Consider the following 17,846-nt stretch of genomic DNA (forward strand, 5'->3'; position numbering starts at 1 on the left):
ACGGTAATTAATGCTTGGCGAAACGTTTAAGATACAATTTTATTTTCTCTACCTTCTGTAAATGTTGCTAATAGAAGGGGAGCTAGCTGAGTTGAGAATTTCTTATAAAATTCGCCTGCTGCTTTCCCACTCTGAAGTGAGTTTATAGCATCTAGTAATTCTGATAGTGCCAGAGGGGTATCCAATTCCTCTGAACTAATAGCATATATTTTAAGCTGAAGCAATGGCAATGCATATGCAAAAGTTCGGTAACATCAGTTTAGCCATTTCTACATGATTGGTGAGCAAACAAGCATACAAACAGATTACGATTTTAATTACATCAATTAAGCAAAAATGTAGGATTTAAGAGAACTGGATAGTCTTTCATAGGAAAACTGGACTACATACTGATAAGGTTTAAAAGGTCAAAGGAGGCAGATGGAAAACTACAGGATATGGCTGTTTGGTATGATTAGGCTCCATGGAGAACACAACACCCATTTCCCTGAGAGAAATTTAAGATGGAAAGCTCTTTTCTGTGAAATTCTACACAAATAGGGTGTTGGATGGGAAAATGCAAGATAATGTGCTCTGACCTGATCAGACTCAAATGTGGAAAAGCTTTACATTTTTAACAAACTGTGCATATATTTGTGTTAAGTAACTAAATTACAAATGCAGCTGAAAATGTGAGTCATGTTAGGCAGATTGCCAGCTTTCAATTCAGTATGAAGGGACTGGCAGAGTTCAAAACAGGGCAAATTGGCATTACATCTGTCAAAACAACTGCAGAGTTAATTTATGTGTCTGGGGTACGGTCCCAGAAAAAATGACAGCATACGCCATACTAAAAAAATATTATACTTGGTCATTTATTTATTAAGGAAAATGATCGAATATTACATATTTGTGAGTGGCAAAAGTCTGTGAACCTCTAGGATTAGCAGTTAGTTTGAAGGTGAAATTCGAGTCTGGTGATTTCAATCAATAGGATGCCAATCAGGTGTGAGTGGGCACACTGTGTTATTTAAAGAACAGGGATTTATCACAGTCTGCTCTTCACAACACATGTTTGTGGAAATGTATCAGGGCACGAACAAAGGAGATTTCTGAGGACCTCAGAAAAAGAGTTGTTGATGCTCATCAGGCTGGAAAAGGTTACAAAACCATCTCTAAAGAGTTTGGACTCCACCAATCCACAGTCAGACAGATTGTGTACAAATGGAAGAAATTCAAGACCATTATTACCCTCCCCAGGATTGGTCGACCAACAAAGATCACTCCAAGAGCAAGGTGTGTAATAGTCAGCGAGGTCACAAAGGACCCTAGAGTAACTTCTAAGCAACTGAAGGCCTCTCTCACATTGGCTAATGTTCATGTTCATGAGTCCACCATCAGCAGAACACTGAACAACAATGGTATGCATGGCAGGGTTGCAAGGAGTAAGCCACTGCTCTTCAAAAAAAGCATTTGCTGCTCGTCTGCAGTTTGCTAAAGATCACGTGGACAAACCAGAAGGCTATTGGAAGAATGTTTTGTGGATGGATGAGACCAAAATAGAACTTTTTGGTTTAAATGAAAAGCGTTATGTTTGGAGAAAGGAAAACACTGCATTCCAGCATTAGAACCTTATCCCATCTGTGAAACATGGTGGTGGCAGTATCATGGTTTTGGCCTGTTTTGCTACATCTGGACCAGGACGGCTTGCCTTCATTGATGGAACAATGAATTCTGAATTATATCAGAGAATTCTAAAGGAAATGTCAGGATATCTGTGCATGAACTGAATCTCAAGAGAAGGTGGGTCATGCAGCAAGACAATAACCCTAAGCACATAAATCGTTCTACCAAAGAATGGTTAAAGAAGAATAAAGTTAATGTTTTGGAATGGCCAAGTCAAAGTCCTGACCTTAATCCAATCAAAATGTTGTGGAAGGACCTGAAGTGAGCAGTTAATATAAGGAAACCCACCAACATCCCAGAGTTGACGCTGTTCTGTACGGAGGATTGGGCTAAAATTCCTCCAAGCTGGTGTGCAGGAATGATCAAAAGTTACCGGAGACGTTTAGTTGCAGTTATTGCTGCAAAGGGGGGTCATGCCAGATACTGAAAGCAAAGGTTCACATACTTTTGCCACTCAGAAGTATGTAATATTCAATAATTTTCCTTAATAAATAAATGACCAAGTATAATATTTTTTGTCTCATTTGTTTAACTGGTTTCTCTTTATCTACTTTTAGGACTTGAGTGAAAATCTGATGAAGTTTTAGGTCATATTTATGCACAAATCTAGAAAATTCTAAAGGGTTCACAAACTTTCAAGCACAACTATAACTGAGTTAGCACCTGTGTGACCCAGCCTTACAAAAACTGCAAACTATAAGCTTCACAAAGACAATATTTATGGCCATTCTGAAACCACTTTTATACACAGCTAGTGCACATAGAGAGAAAAACTGCAATAAGGAGCACAAATTCTGGTTCACAGAGCAATTGAACAAAATTAGTTAGGTCTCTTGAGTCATCTTTCATCCAGTTTCATCCATCCAGATTGGGTTATATTTGGAGAAAGCCAAAGGATGCTTTCAACTGACACTATCTGACATGCCAGCTGTTAAATATGTCAGGGAAATCATTAGATCCAATGACTGCTGTGCATGGCTGTATAACTGCCCAAGAATATGAGACATTTTCCAGGATATATTGCCTCAACATGTTTCATACTTTCAGTATAAGGTGACTCTGTACTCACTAATTTCACCGTAGCTTCATGAACAATAAAATTAGCTCAAAGTCCTTCCATGGCCTGCCCAATCATCAGACCTAAAAACATCATGAGCCTTTATGAGAGGTTCTGGAGTGCAGAGTGTGAAGCGAATTTGCACCTGTTTCATCCCTCAGAAGGAACAGTGAAATAACCCACAACACAAGCCATGGCAGCATTCAAGCTATATGTTAGATTATTATTAAGTATTTCTATTATTTTGTCCACCTCCTATTATATTCAATAGTTACAGAATCCATGCTTGTTACATAATATTTGCTACAGGACTTTTTAACACTAGAATTACCAGAGCCTATGAAAAAACTTGTAGATTCAGCCCACCTTAAATCCTTTCGCACCTCTCCGCCAGCATCTTTTGTCCTCTAAATGTGCCGATAAAGACAAGCTGTAAGCAGCCGTCTATTCTATTTCTCCCACCGACTTAGAACGTGCACAAACTTCTCCCAGCTCATGCCTTGATTGATTATCTGGGAGTGAAGTGGAGTCTTAGAGAGGAAATAATAGATCGTTATTTGGAACACACTCATTTCACGTGTGTTCCGTTTCTACAGTAATTGTAAACACATTTTTAAAACAGAAACATTTTTCATATTTTAGTAGTAAATGACAATATGTAGATATAACCTATATAATGTATGAAGCCTGAAGTCCAAAGATCAAATAAACACTTTCACAAAAGGTTCAAGGAAAATACAACAGCTTCCAAGGCGTAACTTTAAGAAAAAAAGCCGCGTTAGCATGCGACATTGACACGTATTTACTACGACTGCCTCTGTGGCACAACGATATCAGCTGCTGACTGGGAATCAAAAGGTCACGAGGTTGATCCCGCACGACTCCACTTTGAGAAGTGAACTGTTCTTATTCTTACTATTTTAGAATAAAAACATACATTTGATTCCAGTCTGTAACAGCCGGTGTAATTTATGATACTTGTAAAGGTTAGCTTTTTTTTATTCTCTCAGCTGCGTTCATGATCTCAACTCCCCAGACACCACCTTCCCCGCATTTGACACTGCTATTTTCACATAGACGCGCTATAACAAATAACAAATGTACTTTGTATCTGTACATGGGAAGCTCTGCACTCGTGACTTTACGCTGTAGGAAGTAAGTAAATAAATAAAGATAAATAGGTAAATAGGTAATAAAGGACAGTGCTTGTGCCCAAAACATTAACATTTATATGTTACATAAAAGCCAGATCTAATGTTATTTACCGACATGGGCATGCTCAAAAAATACGTGTGTAATGCCACAAAAAGTGCACACAGACACTTCAGTTCACATTGGTATGAGAATGCAGTCACAAGTAGACTGCAGAGCTATAGCTCATCTTTATGTGAAAACAGTAGAGAATGAAACTGAAGAAAAGAAACAAAAAACAAAGCTAACCTTTATAAGTATCATAAATTACAACGGCTGTTACAGACTGAAATCAAATGTATGTTTTTATTCTAAAATAGTAAGAATAAGAGCAGTTCACTTCTCAAAACAGAGTCGTGCGGGATTGAACTCGTGACCTTTTGATTCCCAATCGGCAGCTGATACCGTTGCGCCACAGAGGCAGTCATAGTAAATGTGTGTCAATGTCGCATGCTAACGCAGCTGTTTTTCTTATCGCTATGCCACAGAAGCTGTTGTCTTTTCCTTGAACCTTTTGTGAAAGTGTTTATTTGATCTTTGGACTTCAGGCTTCATACATTATACAGTTTATGCCTACATTTTATCATTTACTACTAAAATATGAAAAACATTTCTGTTTTAACGATGTGTTTACCGTGCATAGATTGTTGTAGACACGGAACACACATGAAATGTTCCAAATAACGATATAGCATTTATGAAAGGTGTCAATTTGCTTGATTTCTCACTCTATACAACTCTAAGCAAATGACACGCAGGTAAACAGACTTGAGCTGAGAAAACTGTGTGGTGGTGGGGGGATGTAATAGTGGGCTGCTTGCTGTTTGGTGCTTATCCACACATTTACAGGACAAAGGACGCTGATGGAGAGGCGAGAAGCGATTTAAGGTGGAATGGATTTTTTTGTTTTTTTCGTAGGCTCTGGTAATTCTAGTGTTAAATGTATTTAAAAGTAAAATAAGCTGCTTCAGATACTTTTACCTTTATCAGTGTAGACAATCTGCTTTTGTCCTGCCACAGGAAAGGGGAAGTACATGTAAGGGAAATAATATTTACCTGTGTACCCAGATAACCCTGGTCCATTCGTTTTATGTCAGTAAGAGTGCTGGGGAGGCTGCGCAGGTTAATTTTGCTGAGCATATTACCAAACTGTTTTCTCAGTTGTAAAGGAAGGTCATTGTGTCTAAAGAAGAACAGAAAAGGTTTGGAGAGTTTCAACATTCTGTGTTATACTGATAATAAACAGTGAGACATGGCAACCTGAAAGATTACAGAATGATAACACTGCAAATAACATTGCCAGTCTGTCACAGTCCCTTGAAAAGCTATCATTCTGTAGGAAATGGCTAGGCACCCAGTAGATATAGACCAAAGTCTAGCAAACACCAATTTTGGCAAGGACAGAGTACTCTTTTCATTATAGATGCATTAATACCATCTCCTTAGTAACTATCTTGTCTTAGTCATACAAATCATGGCATCTTCTCTTCTGCTCATCGTTTTACATGGTCATGAAGAGCTTTCCAGCAGCAGTGGGTACATTGTAGGCTCAGTCTCAGAAAAGGGCACGAGTCCACCTCATTATACACACACACACACACAAGGACAATTCAAAGTCACGAAAGCTCCACAATGACAGAGAATTAACTGGGATTTTTCACTTTCTCTTTAGCTTCTTCGCGACTGTCAGTCTTAATGGCTGACAGAGTTGATGAAAAAATCCATCCATCCATTATCCAACCTTACATTTTCTAAAACAGGGGTCTGCTGGAGCCAATCCCAGGGTGCAAGGCAGGGACCAAATCCCGGGCAGGGCGCCAGCCCACCGCAGGAAATACACACACACACCAAGCACAATGTAGGATCGGCAATGCACCTAACCTGCATGTCTTTGGACTGTGGGAGGAAACCGGAGCACCCGGAGGAAACCCATGCAGACACTGGGAGAACATGCAAACTCCACGCAGGGAGGACCCGGGAAGCGAACCGGGTCTCTTTACTGCGAGGCAGCAGTGCTACCACTGCACCACCGTGCAGCCCATTTGATGAAAACAGTTAGAAATATAAAAAAGTATTTCATTAATATTCATCCAAACCTTTCTGAACCCATTTGATGCAGTACAGAGATGTGGGAACTGGAGCCTATACAAAAGTATAAGTCCACCTCTTGCAGCCACCCACATTGGGTCATTTTAGAGTCCCCAATCAACTTAACAGCACTTTTAAGATTTGGGAAGAAAATTGTAATAGCTTAAAAAGAATCCCGAGAGAAGAATGTGCAACTGGGATACAGACCCTGGAGTCCAGGCGGCATGGTGGCTAACCCCTGTGCCACAATGGTTGCCTTACTTGAATAATATACTGGGAGAAAAGGAACAACTTGAAGTTATTTAGGCTAACAAGCTGTAAGCACAGGCAGCAGGTTCAGGTAAGCCCACCCAATATGTTTTCCTCTCTGTGGTCACATACCCATCGATTAGACGTTCCTCAGCCATAAGGCGCAACGCTCTCTCTTTCAGGCTGCCTACAGAGGGTGAAGGGAACAGTAGGAGCAGGAAGCACATGGTAATACCTCGCACAGCCTCGTCCATGAGGGTGCAGGTCATGCTACACTTTGGGCAAATCACCTGAAATCACAAAGACACCAATAACAACACCATTCTATGGAAAAATGATTCCCCGCTCCACTCTTTGGACACAACCACGTGTTATTGTTTTACAACATGTAATCTTAAATGTATGGAATGGGAATTATTTGCAGTTAAACAAAATAAATAGCTAACGTTAAAACACAAACCCTTACTGGTTGTAATTTTTTTACATTTGTCAACTTAGTAAAAATGTGACCACCAAAAAACACTTTTGTGATTCAAAGAATTAAACCAGCATGTGGTTGAAGTTAAGACCCAGACAGTTCATAAAAAGATCCCTGGACAACCTGGCTATTAGCCATCGGGATGAGCTTAATGACTGAATGAACTCACACTTGTAAAACTGCTTAGGTTCTAAATCAGGGAATGGCTCATTCCTTAAGCATTTGCCCCCTTTGCTGGGATATGTAGTCATCTTTAGAAGTTACATGTTTAGTTAAATGTTGTCCATTTTTAGAGATCATGTGATAATTATGACTTGAAAAATGAAAAGGAAATACAAACAGCACTGAGAAATTGCACACAGGCAGCGATAACCACTACAATGTGCATCCAATTATAGAACAATGCAAAACAAAAGACAGCGTACCACAATGACCAGATATATTCAGGATCCTGATGTGCACCAATGGAGAGTTTAGGCCAAATGCACCTGCCTCTGGAGCATTTCACAGTGGGCTGGCACAGCTCCTAACCAAAAGACAACAAGAAGAGGTCAAAATGGAGGAAGTGAAAAACAAACTGACCAAGGCATTGAAAAAACACATAACGCTCCATAAAAAAGAAATGGAGGATATACTGTATGATACGAGAGTGAATGTACAGAAAACAAGGTGTCCTAAAAGAAAGGAGTATACAAAAAGGAGTAAAGGAGGCGTTAAGGAAAGACAGTGGAGAAGGAAGAAATTGTGCTGGTAAGGACTGGCCAACTGCTCAACAAACCGGCTGCTAACAGAGAAGAGCAAACAATGAATCAAAAAGCATTTGAGATACTCATGAACCAATGAGAAAATAACTCTACACTCTGATTGTTGGTGCGCGTGTATCACATGGATCAAAGTTTCATGTGACATGTGGTGTATCAGAATGTGGATACTCCTACATAAAAAGGAACATACAAAGCATGACGTAATTACTTTGTAAGGAGTGTATTATGCCACATTTCTCTTGAGGGGTATGTTACTGTGTAGCTATTGTCCCATTTTATAGATACAAAAAGCACAATTGTTATAGATCAGTGCTTCCCAAACTCGATCCTGGGGACCCCCCTATGGCTGCAGGTTTTTGTTCCAACCAACTTGCGTTTTTCTTCGGACTCAGCCTAGTTAAGTGAGCCATTAGTTCCCAGTTTCTGTGTTTTGCAGTCAATATAGAAATTACAAACTAAGTCTGGTAGATTTTTATTAAAATATAATAAGCAGTTATATGGGGAATATGTGGATTTGTTTAAGTCGTTAACAGTATTTTCAACCTAATTTTCCATCTGCTTTTGCAGGTGTTCTGTTTTTTTAATTGATTATTTACTAATTAGTGGGTCTGACACTGAAGTCATTGCTGCTTTCATCATCCCGGGTATCTGCTGTGCTGGCTGTTAATTGTCACCATATTACAGTTAAATGAAGAGAGCAAACTACACAGGCAAAGGGGAAAATAATAGGAAAACAACAAAAGAGAGTTATGCATTTATTTTTTTTTAGAAAAAAACAAAATTATTTCTAATGTCTTATAAATGTAAAAACCATACTTGTGTGTTATTATGAATGCAGAACAAGAGAAGAGTAAAAAAGACCAGCTAATTAAATGAGATCAGTTGTTATCGATTATTATCACCAACTGAGAATCTGGTTGGAACAAAAACCTGCAGCCACAGTGGGTCCCCAGGATCGAGTTTTGAACCACTGGTATAGATAGATAGGAAGAGGACCTTATGATATATACAATCATATCGTTCTACAAGGCGATACATGTTAGATATATACTGTATATATAGTTGGGAAAAATAATGTGAATGTACTACATTGTAGCCATCTGTTAGCCCAGATCTATGGGACTCTGGCCCATTTCTCTGTTGAGTTTTCAGAGCACAAGGTACCCTAACACCTCATAATACTTGGAATGTACTTCACACAATTATTTCCGTTTACTTCTGTGGGGAAATCCCTGCTAAAATAATCAAATACAGTACACGGTTTAGTCCCTTGCCGACTTTGCTTGGACTTAATGCTCTTCCCTTTTCTTGATTGTCTTGTCCCTTAGATACAAGACCACTGGTTGTTGTGCTTTGACATATAGTTTAGAAACTTTCTTAGGTTTATCATTTAGTTATATACTAGCAAAATACCCGCACTTTGCAGCGGAAAAGTAGTGTGTTAAAGAAGTTAAGAAAAAGGAAACATTTTAAAAATAATGTAACATGATTGTCAATGTAATTGTTGTAGGCTTATTTTAGTATTGGGAGTGAATATGATGATTGTAAAGAGTTTAATTTATGATTGTAAATGTTGTGTATGAGAAATGCACATTTTTAGGCAGGGAGCCAACCACGTGGCCGTGCAGGAAAAGGAAGGGGGACTGAGGACAGCCCCTGCCATGAAATAAATGGTCTGTAACGGAAATAAGAAACAAATCTGATAAAAGGAGAGGTCAGTTCCGAAAGTTCCTTACGGCATAATGGTGAGAACCGCAAAAAAGAAGACATTATTTTTGAAAGTTTGTTACGGAGCATGGCATGAAATGAAACATACTTAACATTTGTAAGTACAGAGTAAAGGATGAGCATGGGAAATTTGGGCTTCCTACGTATATTGGAAATCGCAAAAATAGTGAGGAGGGTTTCCCCTATATATATATATATATATATATATATATATATATATATATATATATATATATATACATACAGTTTAGGGGGTACACCCTTGGGTGTTGCAAATAGGACATGAAACATACCTAACTTTTCTAAGTACACTGCAAGGAATGAGCACGTGAAATTTCAGCTTCCCACCTATATGGAAAGTGGGAGTATTAGTGATGAGTTGCCTTTTACACACACACACACACACACACACACACATATATATATATATATATATATATATATATATATATATATATATATATATATATATATATATATATATATATATATACACAGTGGTGTGAAAAACTATTTGCCCCCTTTCTGATTTCTTATTCTTTTGCATGTTTGTCACACAAAATGTTTCTGATCATCAAACACATTTAACCATTAGTCAAATATAACACAAGTAAACACAAAATGCAGTTTTTAAATGATGGTTTTATTATTTAGGGAAAAAAATCCAAACCTACATGGCCCTGTGTGAAAAAGTAATTGCCCCCTGAACCTAATAACTGGTTGGGCCACCCTTAGCAGCAATAACTGCAATCAAGCGTTTGCGATAACTTGCAATGAGTCTTTACAGCTCTGGAGGAATTTTGGCCCACTCATCTTTGCAGAATTGTTGTAATTCAGCTTTATTTGAGGGTTTTCTAGCATGAAACGCCTTTTTAAGGTCATGCCATAGCATCTCAATTGGATTCAGGTCAGGACTTTGACTAGGCCACTCCAAAGTCTTCATTTTGTTTTTCTTCAGCCATTCAGAGGTGGATTTGCTGGTGTGTTTTGGGTCATTGTCCTGTTGCAGCACCCAAGATCGCTTCAGCTTGAGTTGACGAACAGATGGCTGGACATTCTCCTTCAGGATTTTTTGGTAGACAGTAGAATTCATGGTTCCATCTATCACAGCAAGCCTTCCACGTCCTGAAGCAGCAAAACAACCCCAGACCATCACACTACCACCACCATATTTTACTGTTGGTATGATGTTCTTTTTCTGAAATGCTGTGTTCCTTTTACGCCAGATGTAACGGGACATTTGCTTTCCAAAAAGTTCAACTTTTGTCTCATCAGTCCACAAGGTATTTTCCCAAAAGTCTTGGCAATCATTGAGATGTTTCTTAGCAAAATTGAGACGAGCCCTAATGTTCTTTTGCTTAACAGTGGTTTGCGTCTTGAAATCTGCCATGCAGGCCGTTTTGCCCAGTCTCTTTCTTATGGTGGAGTCGTGAACACTGACCTTAATTGAGGCAAGTGAGGCCTGCAGTTCTTTAGACATTGTCCTGGGGTCTTTTGTGACCTCTCGGATGAGTCGTCTCTGCGCTCTTGGGGTAATTTTGGTCGGCCGGCCACTCCTGGGAAGGTTCACCACTGTTCCATGTTTTTGCCATTTGTGGATAATGGCTCTCACTGTGGTTCGCTGGAGTCCCAAAGCTTTAGAAATGGCTTTATAACCTTTACCAGACTGATAGATCTCAATTACTTCTGTTCTCATTTGTTCCTGAATTTCTTTGGATCTTGGCATGATGTCTAGCTTTTGAGGTGCTTTTGGTCTACTTCTCTGTGTCAGGCAGCTCCTATTTAAGTGATTTCTTGATTGAAACAGGTGTGGCAGTAATCAGGCCTGGGGGTGGCTACGGAAATTGAACTCAGGTGTGATACACCACACAGTTAGGTTATTTTTTAACAAGGGGGCAATTACTTTTTCACACAGGGCCATGTAGGTTTGGATTTTTTTTCTCCCTAAATAATAAAAACCATCATTTAAAAACTGCATTTTGTTTGGATAATGTATGGATGGATAAAGACTCACTAATGTGCTTGTCTTGCGGTGTTGTATGAATGTTATCATCAAGTTGACGTTCGGAACCAGCCAACTGTATTTAATTTGAAAAGCAACAGGGGAGCGGTGGTGCTCAAAAATAAAGAATGCTGGCAGTCACCTCCAGTTCACCCTCGTGTTTTTTTAATTGTTTGAGAAAAACATAATTAAAAAACACAGCGTTAAAAATAAAAATAAATTAATTAAGAAACAAAGACTCACTAATTTCCTTGTCTTGCAGTCTTGTATGTATGTTATCATGTAGTTGACACTCGGAACCGGACAACTCTATTTCATTTGAAAAGCAACAAGGGCACAGTGCTGCTCAAAAATACAGAATGCTGGCAGTCACCTGGTATATACTAACTGTGTAAGCTTGTGCTGTTAAAAGCACGGGATCGTAGAAAGTATTTAAATCGTCAGAACTACTGTGGGCATCTCTCTGCTAGAAGGAGTCATGTTGGCTAAGTGCTTGTATTGTTTGTGCATTAGCAGCTAAGCGACTGTCTTTCTTAGGAGGATTCCTTTTGCCGGTGTACTGGCCTCGCTTGCATATCCTCAGAACTGGAGCCCTCACCCCAACTCTACGCCTCACTTCTGGGCCGGACAGACACACACACTTCCACACGTAGAACTCTATTTAATTTCAAAAGCAACAGGGGCTTGGTGGCGCTCAAACATAAAGAATGCTGACAGTTGCCTCCAGTTTTCCCTCTGGTGGTCATTCCGAGTGTCAACTGGATGATAACATGGATACAAGACCGCAAGATCAGCCCCCACCCTACCCAGAAGGGGGTAGGTTATGACTAATTTCACCCTACAGTATTTTTAGTCGACCAATGATGAACACGTGTACCAAGTTTCATGAAAATTGCTCCAGCCGTTCGGACGTGATGCTGGAACATACATATACAGAGGGTGGTCTAGATCTAATTATGCAATTTTCATTACGCTATAAATTATTAAGTTTATTACATAGAGAATTCACAACTGAATGGAGGACAAATGGGACATTACATGGAAAATCAGTTAATTAATTCAATGTAAGTCCATTTTCATTTATTACATGATACAGGGGGTCCTCAGGTTACGACACAGTTCTGTTCCTACAACAGTGATGTAACACGAATTTTGGTGTCGAAACACACCCTAGCCTAAGTCACTTACCTATCCTAACACATTTGCAAAATCATAATCGAGATCATAAAAACACAACTAAGCCACAGACAAAGGAAAAGGACATAAATATACTGTACTCTACACTGTACTGTAGTAACAGAAAAAAGGACAAAAAATTAGTTTAAAAAAATTCCTTACCTTTATTCCTTCTGATCTCTTTACAATGTCTAATTTCACTTCCATCGTGATGGCTTTCCTCTTTTTCGAAGCACTACCATCTGCAGACTCTGACTTTCGTTTAGGAGCCATGACAAGGGCCAAAAATTCGCCAAACAAGGCAACACAAACAGAACACTTGTGCCACGCGCAACTAAACTAGTTCACCAACTCCCTCACTCATACGTCGCATTACTATGTATTCTTCCGCTGCGTGCAACCAAACTAGTTTGTCCATGTAATCTGTAAGTACGATGCTAACAGCTTAAGCTGAAACAATCACATCTCAGTTTTTATGGGAGTGAACGTTGTAAACATGAAACGTCGTATGTCAAGACGTTGTAACCCGAGGACTCCTGTATTTCGAACAATTCTTTTGTCTTGCATTGTTTTCCAGCATTGCATTAAAAGTTGCATAATTAGATCTGGACCACCCTATATATATAGATTAACTTTAAGAGCTAGTGTTAATTTACACATCACAAAAATGTTGATATGTTGTTGTTTGTGTTTGATGAGCATTGCATGCTGTTAAAGTTTTTTAAAAAAAAAAGCTGAATTAATAGGAATACAAAAAAGACAGTTAAGCATTTAAAGGAATGAAAAAATAGAAGAATTTACAATTTCTTTTCTAAAAAATATTAATTTTCACTTCCTGAATTAAGAAGAACAGAAGAAAATAAGACCATCTAGTTAAACTATATAGAGGTAAGAGTACTTTCTGACTGAAGAACTGGCTGGAACAAAAACCTGCAGCCGCAGTAGAGAGCCCAGAGCTGAACTTGAAAACGTCTGATGTACGCTATTTTATCATAAACACAAAGAGAACCATGTTAGTTTATGTAGGTAATACATATTTGTATTGTTTTTGCTTTTAGACCACACACAAAAAATTGTGGATGAAAAGTTATGGATGTAACTGTACCTGAATACTACATGATTATGTAATGTTAGAATTAAGGTAGTGGAGCCTGTAGTCCTACAAACTAAATAATCAGGAAAGGGGCTGAATGCAATTCTATGTGCCCTACTCTTGCATCAGAATATTTCTCCCCAAGATATGTCAACCAGAATTTTAGATGTTCCACCTCTAACAGCTATGCTTTTGTGACACAGTGTAAAACATGTGAAACAGACTGTGGTCTGGAATGAGTGTGGATGATTATTAATAACCCAACCATTTTTTAACTTGTGTACCTAATTTAGGGCCATAGGGAAGAATGGGCCCAAGGTAGAAATCAGAAACAGATGAAGTTTCACTGCAGTGCAGAGTACACACACACAAAAAAATTACAATTATGGCAATCACAATGACGGCTAAGAGGCTAAGGATCTATACTGGTATCCAGAAGGTTGATGGTGCAAATCTCCATTACTGCTAAAGGAGATCTTACTCTGCTGGGCCCTTGAGTAGGGCCCTTAACCTGCAATTGCTCCAGGGGCGTTTTACAATGGCTGACCCTGCGCTCTGAACCCAAGGGATAATTGAAAAATAACAAATTCCTAATACAAGAAATGGTATAGAGCTAAATAAAGAACAAATAAGTAAATCAGTGGTCCAGTCTAGAGCTGCCAATTAACCTAGTCTTTGGTATGTGTGAAGCAGTATATGCCACCCAAAAATAATACTAATCTGTCTCTTATATATATATATATATATATATATATATATATATATATATATATATATATATATATATATATCCATCCATTATTCAACCCGCTATATCCTAACTACAGGGTCACGGGGGTTTGCTGTAGTCAATCCCAGCCAACACAGGGCGCAAGGCAGGAAACAAACCCCGGGGAGGGCGCCAGCTCACCGCAGGGCACACACACACCCACATACCAAGCTCACAAGACCTGCATGTCTTTGGACTGTGGGAGGAAACCAGAGCACGCGGAGGAAACCCACTATATATATACTGTACAGTGGTGCTTGAAAGTTTGTAAACCCTTTAGAATTTTCTATATTTCTGCATAAATATGACCTAAACATCATCAGATTTTCACTCAAGTCCTAAAAGTAGATAAAGAGAAACCAGTTAAACAAATGAAACAAAAATATTATACTTGGTCATTTATTTATTGAGGAAAATGATTGAATATTACAAATTTGTGAGTGGCAAAAGTATGTGAACCTTTGCTTTCAGTATCTGGTGTGACCCCCCTTTGCAGCAATAACTGCAACTAAACGTTTCTGGTAACTTTTGATCATTCCTGCACACCGACATGGAGGAATTTTAGCCCTTTCTTCCGTACAGAACAGCTTCAACTCTGGGATGTTGTTGGGTTTCCTTGCATGAACTGCTCACTTCAGGTTCTTCCACAACATTTCGATTGGATTAAGGTCAGGACTTTGACTTGGTCATTCCAAAACATTACCTTTATTCTACTTTAACTGTTCTTTGGTAGAACAACTTGTGTGCTTAGGGTTGTTGTCTTGCTGCATGACACACCTTCTCCTGAGATTCAGTTCATGGACAGATGTCCTGACATTTTCCTTTAGAATTCTCTGATAATTCAGAATTCATTTTTCCATCAATGAAGGCAAGCTGTCCTGGCACAGATGCAGCAAAACAGGCCCAAACCATGATACTACTACCATGTTTCACAGATGGGATAAGGTTCTTATGCTGGAATGCAGTGTTTTCCTTTCTCCAGACTTAACACTTTTCAATTAAAGCAAAAAGTTCTATTTTGGTCTCATCCGTCCACAAAACATTCTTCCAATAGCCTTCTGGTTTGTCCACGTGATCTTTAGCAAACTGCAGACGAGCAGCAATTTTTTTTTTGGAGAGCAGTGGCTTTCTCCTTGCAACCCTGCCATGCACACCACTGTTGTTCAGTGCTCTCCTGATGGTGGACTCATGAACATGAGCCAATGTGAGAGAGGCCTACAGTTGCTTAGAAGTTACCCTGGGGTCCTTTGTGACCTTACCGACTACTACACGAATTTCCTCCATTTTTTCCTCCATTTGTACACAATCTGTCTGACTGTGGATTGGTGGAGTCCAAACTCTTTAAAGATGGTTTTGTAACCTTTTCCAGCCTGATGAGCATCTACAACTCTTTTTCTGAGGTCCTCAGAAATCTCCTTTGTTCGTGCCATGATACACTTCCACAAACATGTGTTGTGAAGAGCAGACTTTGATAGATCCATGTTCTTTAAATAACACAGGGTGCCCACTCACACCTGATTGTCATCTCATTGATTGAAAACACCTGAGTCGAATTTCACCTTCAAACTGACTGCTAATACTAGAGGTTCACATACTTTTGCCACTCACAAATATGTAATATTCGAACATTTTCCTCAATAAATAAACGACCAAGTATAATATTTTTGTCTCATATGTTTAACTGGTTTCTCTTTATCTACTTTTAGGACTTGAGTGAAAATATGATGTTTTAGGTCATATTTATGCAGAAAATTCTATAAAGGGTTCACAAACTTTCAAGCCCCGCTGTATATATATATATATATATATATATATATATATACACAGACATACATATATACATACACACTATACACGTATGCGTTTAATTCTATTCTATTGTATTGTAGCGTTCCAGCCAGGTTGCAGTCCCTTTTTGGAATGACTGTTGGGTCCAATTGCGGGAGGGCCGAGTACTGCACAAAGGACTGACAACGGGGGTATGATTGATGCGGTAAGGAGGGAGGGGAGGAGGGTCGAGAGATTCATTGGAGAAGGGGCTAGAAGGTTGTGTTGTGGGGTTACAAAGGCTTCGTTTTCTTCTTTTTCTGTTTTTATTTTTCTTTAACGGCGTCTCTCAGGACCACAAATATGAGAGAAATATAGGAGGTTGCAAATAGCTCAGAGTCAAAGACGTTCTTTTTCTTTTGCTGTTACAACCCTGTGTTTTTTTCTTCTTTATTGTTCAAGTAAACTTTTGTGAGTTTTACTTCGTCTGTTTTTTTTTTCTTTTCTTCTTTTTCGAACCTGACGCGGAGGTCGCTAGAGTATTATATTGTACAATGAGTTTCTATCTGTGTATTCTGAGTTTTTGTTGCGGTATACATTTCATTTTCCCCCTGGAAACTGATTAAGTATATCTTGTCTAATGTCATTTAATTATCTGTCAGGTCAGATGGCATTGGGCGCCGTCGCTTATTCTTATCTCCAAAGGCCGCTTGTGTCTTGGTTGAGAGCTTGTGCGCTTTACAACACGGTGTCGTCTTTTCCAGGTTTCTGGAAACGGATTTTAAAAATTGAAAACGCACCACCCGGGCTGAAGCTCTGGAAAATTATTCGTTGTGACTGAAAAAGTGTTATAATTTGAAGCTGTTTTGTAAAAAAAATTCTCCGCACCCATTCTTCATGTACAATGTCTAGTCCAGTCACATGTAACTGGAAATGACACAAACGTTTCAGCTCAGTAGTACAGTATATGGAAAAGATGGAAAAGAAAAGCTCCGTCAGCTAGGTTGTATCGACTCCCTTGTCACTGCGATACAATAACATCAGGACAAGCGGGACAGCGAGCGGTACACCTAACTGCAAACCACCGGACAGTCGCCCGAAATCTGGCACGATACAATACGAAGCCAAAAGTATGAAAAGCAAAGCAAAACTCAGTTCTCACTTACTTTCATCGGAGTCCGCAGACGTTCCTAGTCAGTTTAGCTAATTTGTCTTTAGCCAGAGTTTTTAACACCCTTAACTCCTCCCTGTAAAATCGGACACAAACAAATACTGTACACTTATAACACTTGCAGGCAATAGCAAGTAGTTGAAGTTGTTACTATCTGCACTTTACTGCCATCTGCTGGACAGTCTTCAGTTATATGGTACCGCTGCACTATGGGGATCTGCAAAGGTAGATTGCTATGAGTAACATGTTTGTAATATTAGAGACACGGAGAACAGACGGTCAATTGCAAAATGGCAGTAATTCACAGCCTGATGAGACACAGAGAAGGCAGTCTAGCTGGCTTAGTCATATACAGTGATACACTTCAGGTCGCAAAGGGGTGTTGCGGCGGCCATTTCAGTCATTAAAACTAGCACACCGCCCAATTTCGGAGGCTTGGCGAGGTTCACTATCTTCTTCAGAGATATTATTTCAGACCGCACTTAAAACAACTGTAAAAACGCGTACTGATCGCAATCACAAAAAGCGTATTAATACAACAAAAAAGCAACGGAGTAGATTAAAAGGTTAAAGAAAACGAAAGATAATTCAAAGCTTGATCGAGTAAACAGATCTTGAGCTTTAATTAAAACATGACCAGTGATGTGA

General features: G+C 39.1%; 1 protein-coding gene across 3 annotated transcripts in view; it reads right to left on the reverse strand.

Annotated features, from left to right (window-relative positions):
- The window catches only part of dpep2 (dipeptidase 2), a 70,918-nt gene extending 53,602 nt beyond the window's left edge, over nt 1–17,316 (reverse strand). Inside the window, exons 1-4 of one of the 3 annotated variants that reach the window (XM_039762933.1) lie at nt 17,194–17,316; nt 7,154–7,254; nt 6,383–6,540; nt 4,970–5,096 (exon numbers count right to left, since the gene is read on the reverse strand). In XM_039762933.1, coding sequence (XP_039618867.1) covers nt 4,970–5,096; nt 6,383–6,519 — 264 coding nt within the window. In that variant the 5' untranslated portion in view covers nt 6,520–6,540; nt 7,154–7,254; nt 17,194–17,316. The remainder of the gene's footprint in view (nt 1–4,969; nt 5,097–6,382; nt 6,541–7,153; nt 7,255–17,193) is intronic. The other 2 variants (XM_039762934.1, XM_039762935.1) reach the window with 2 other exon arrangements.
- Nucleotides 17,317–17,846: the final 530 nt, after the last annotated feature.

This window comes from Polypterus senegalus, chromosome 9, assembly GCF_016835505.1.
Source record: "Polypterus senegalus isolate Bchr_013 chromosome 9, ASM1683550v1, whole genome shotgun sequence".
Taxonomy (NCBI): Eukaryota; Metazoa; Chordata; class Cladistia; order Polypteriformes; family Polypteridae; genus Polypterus; species Polypterus senegalus.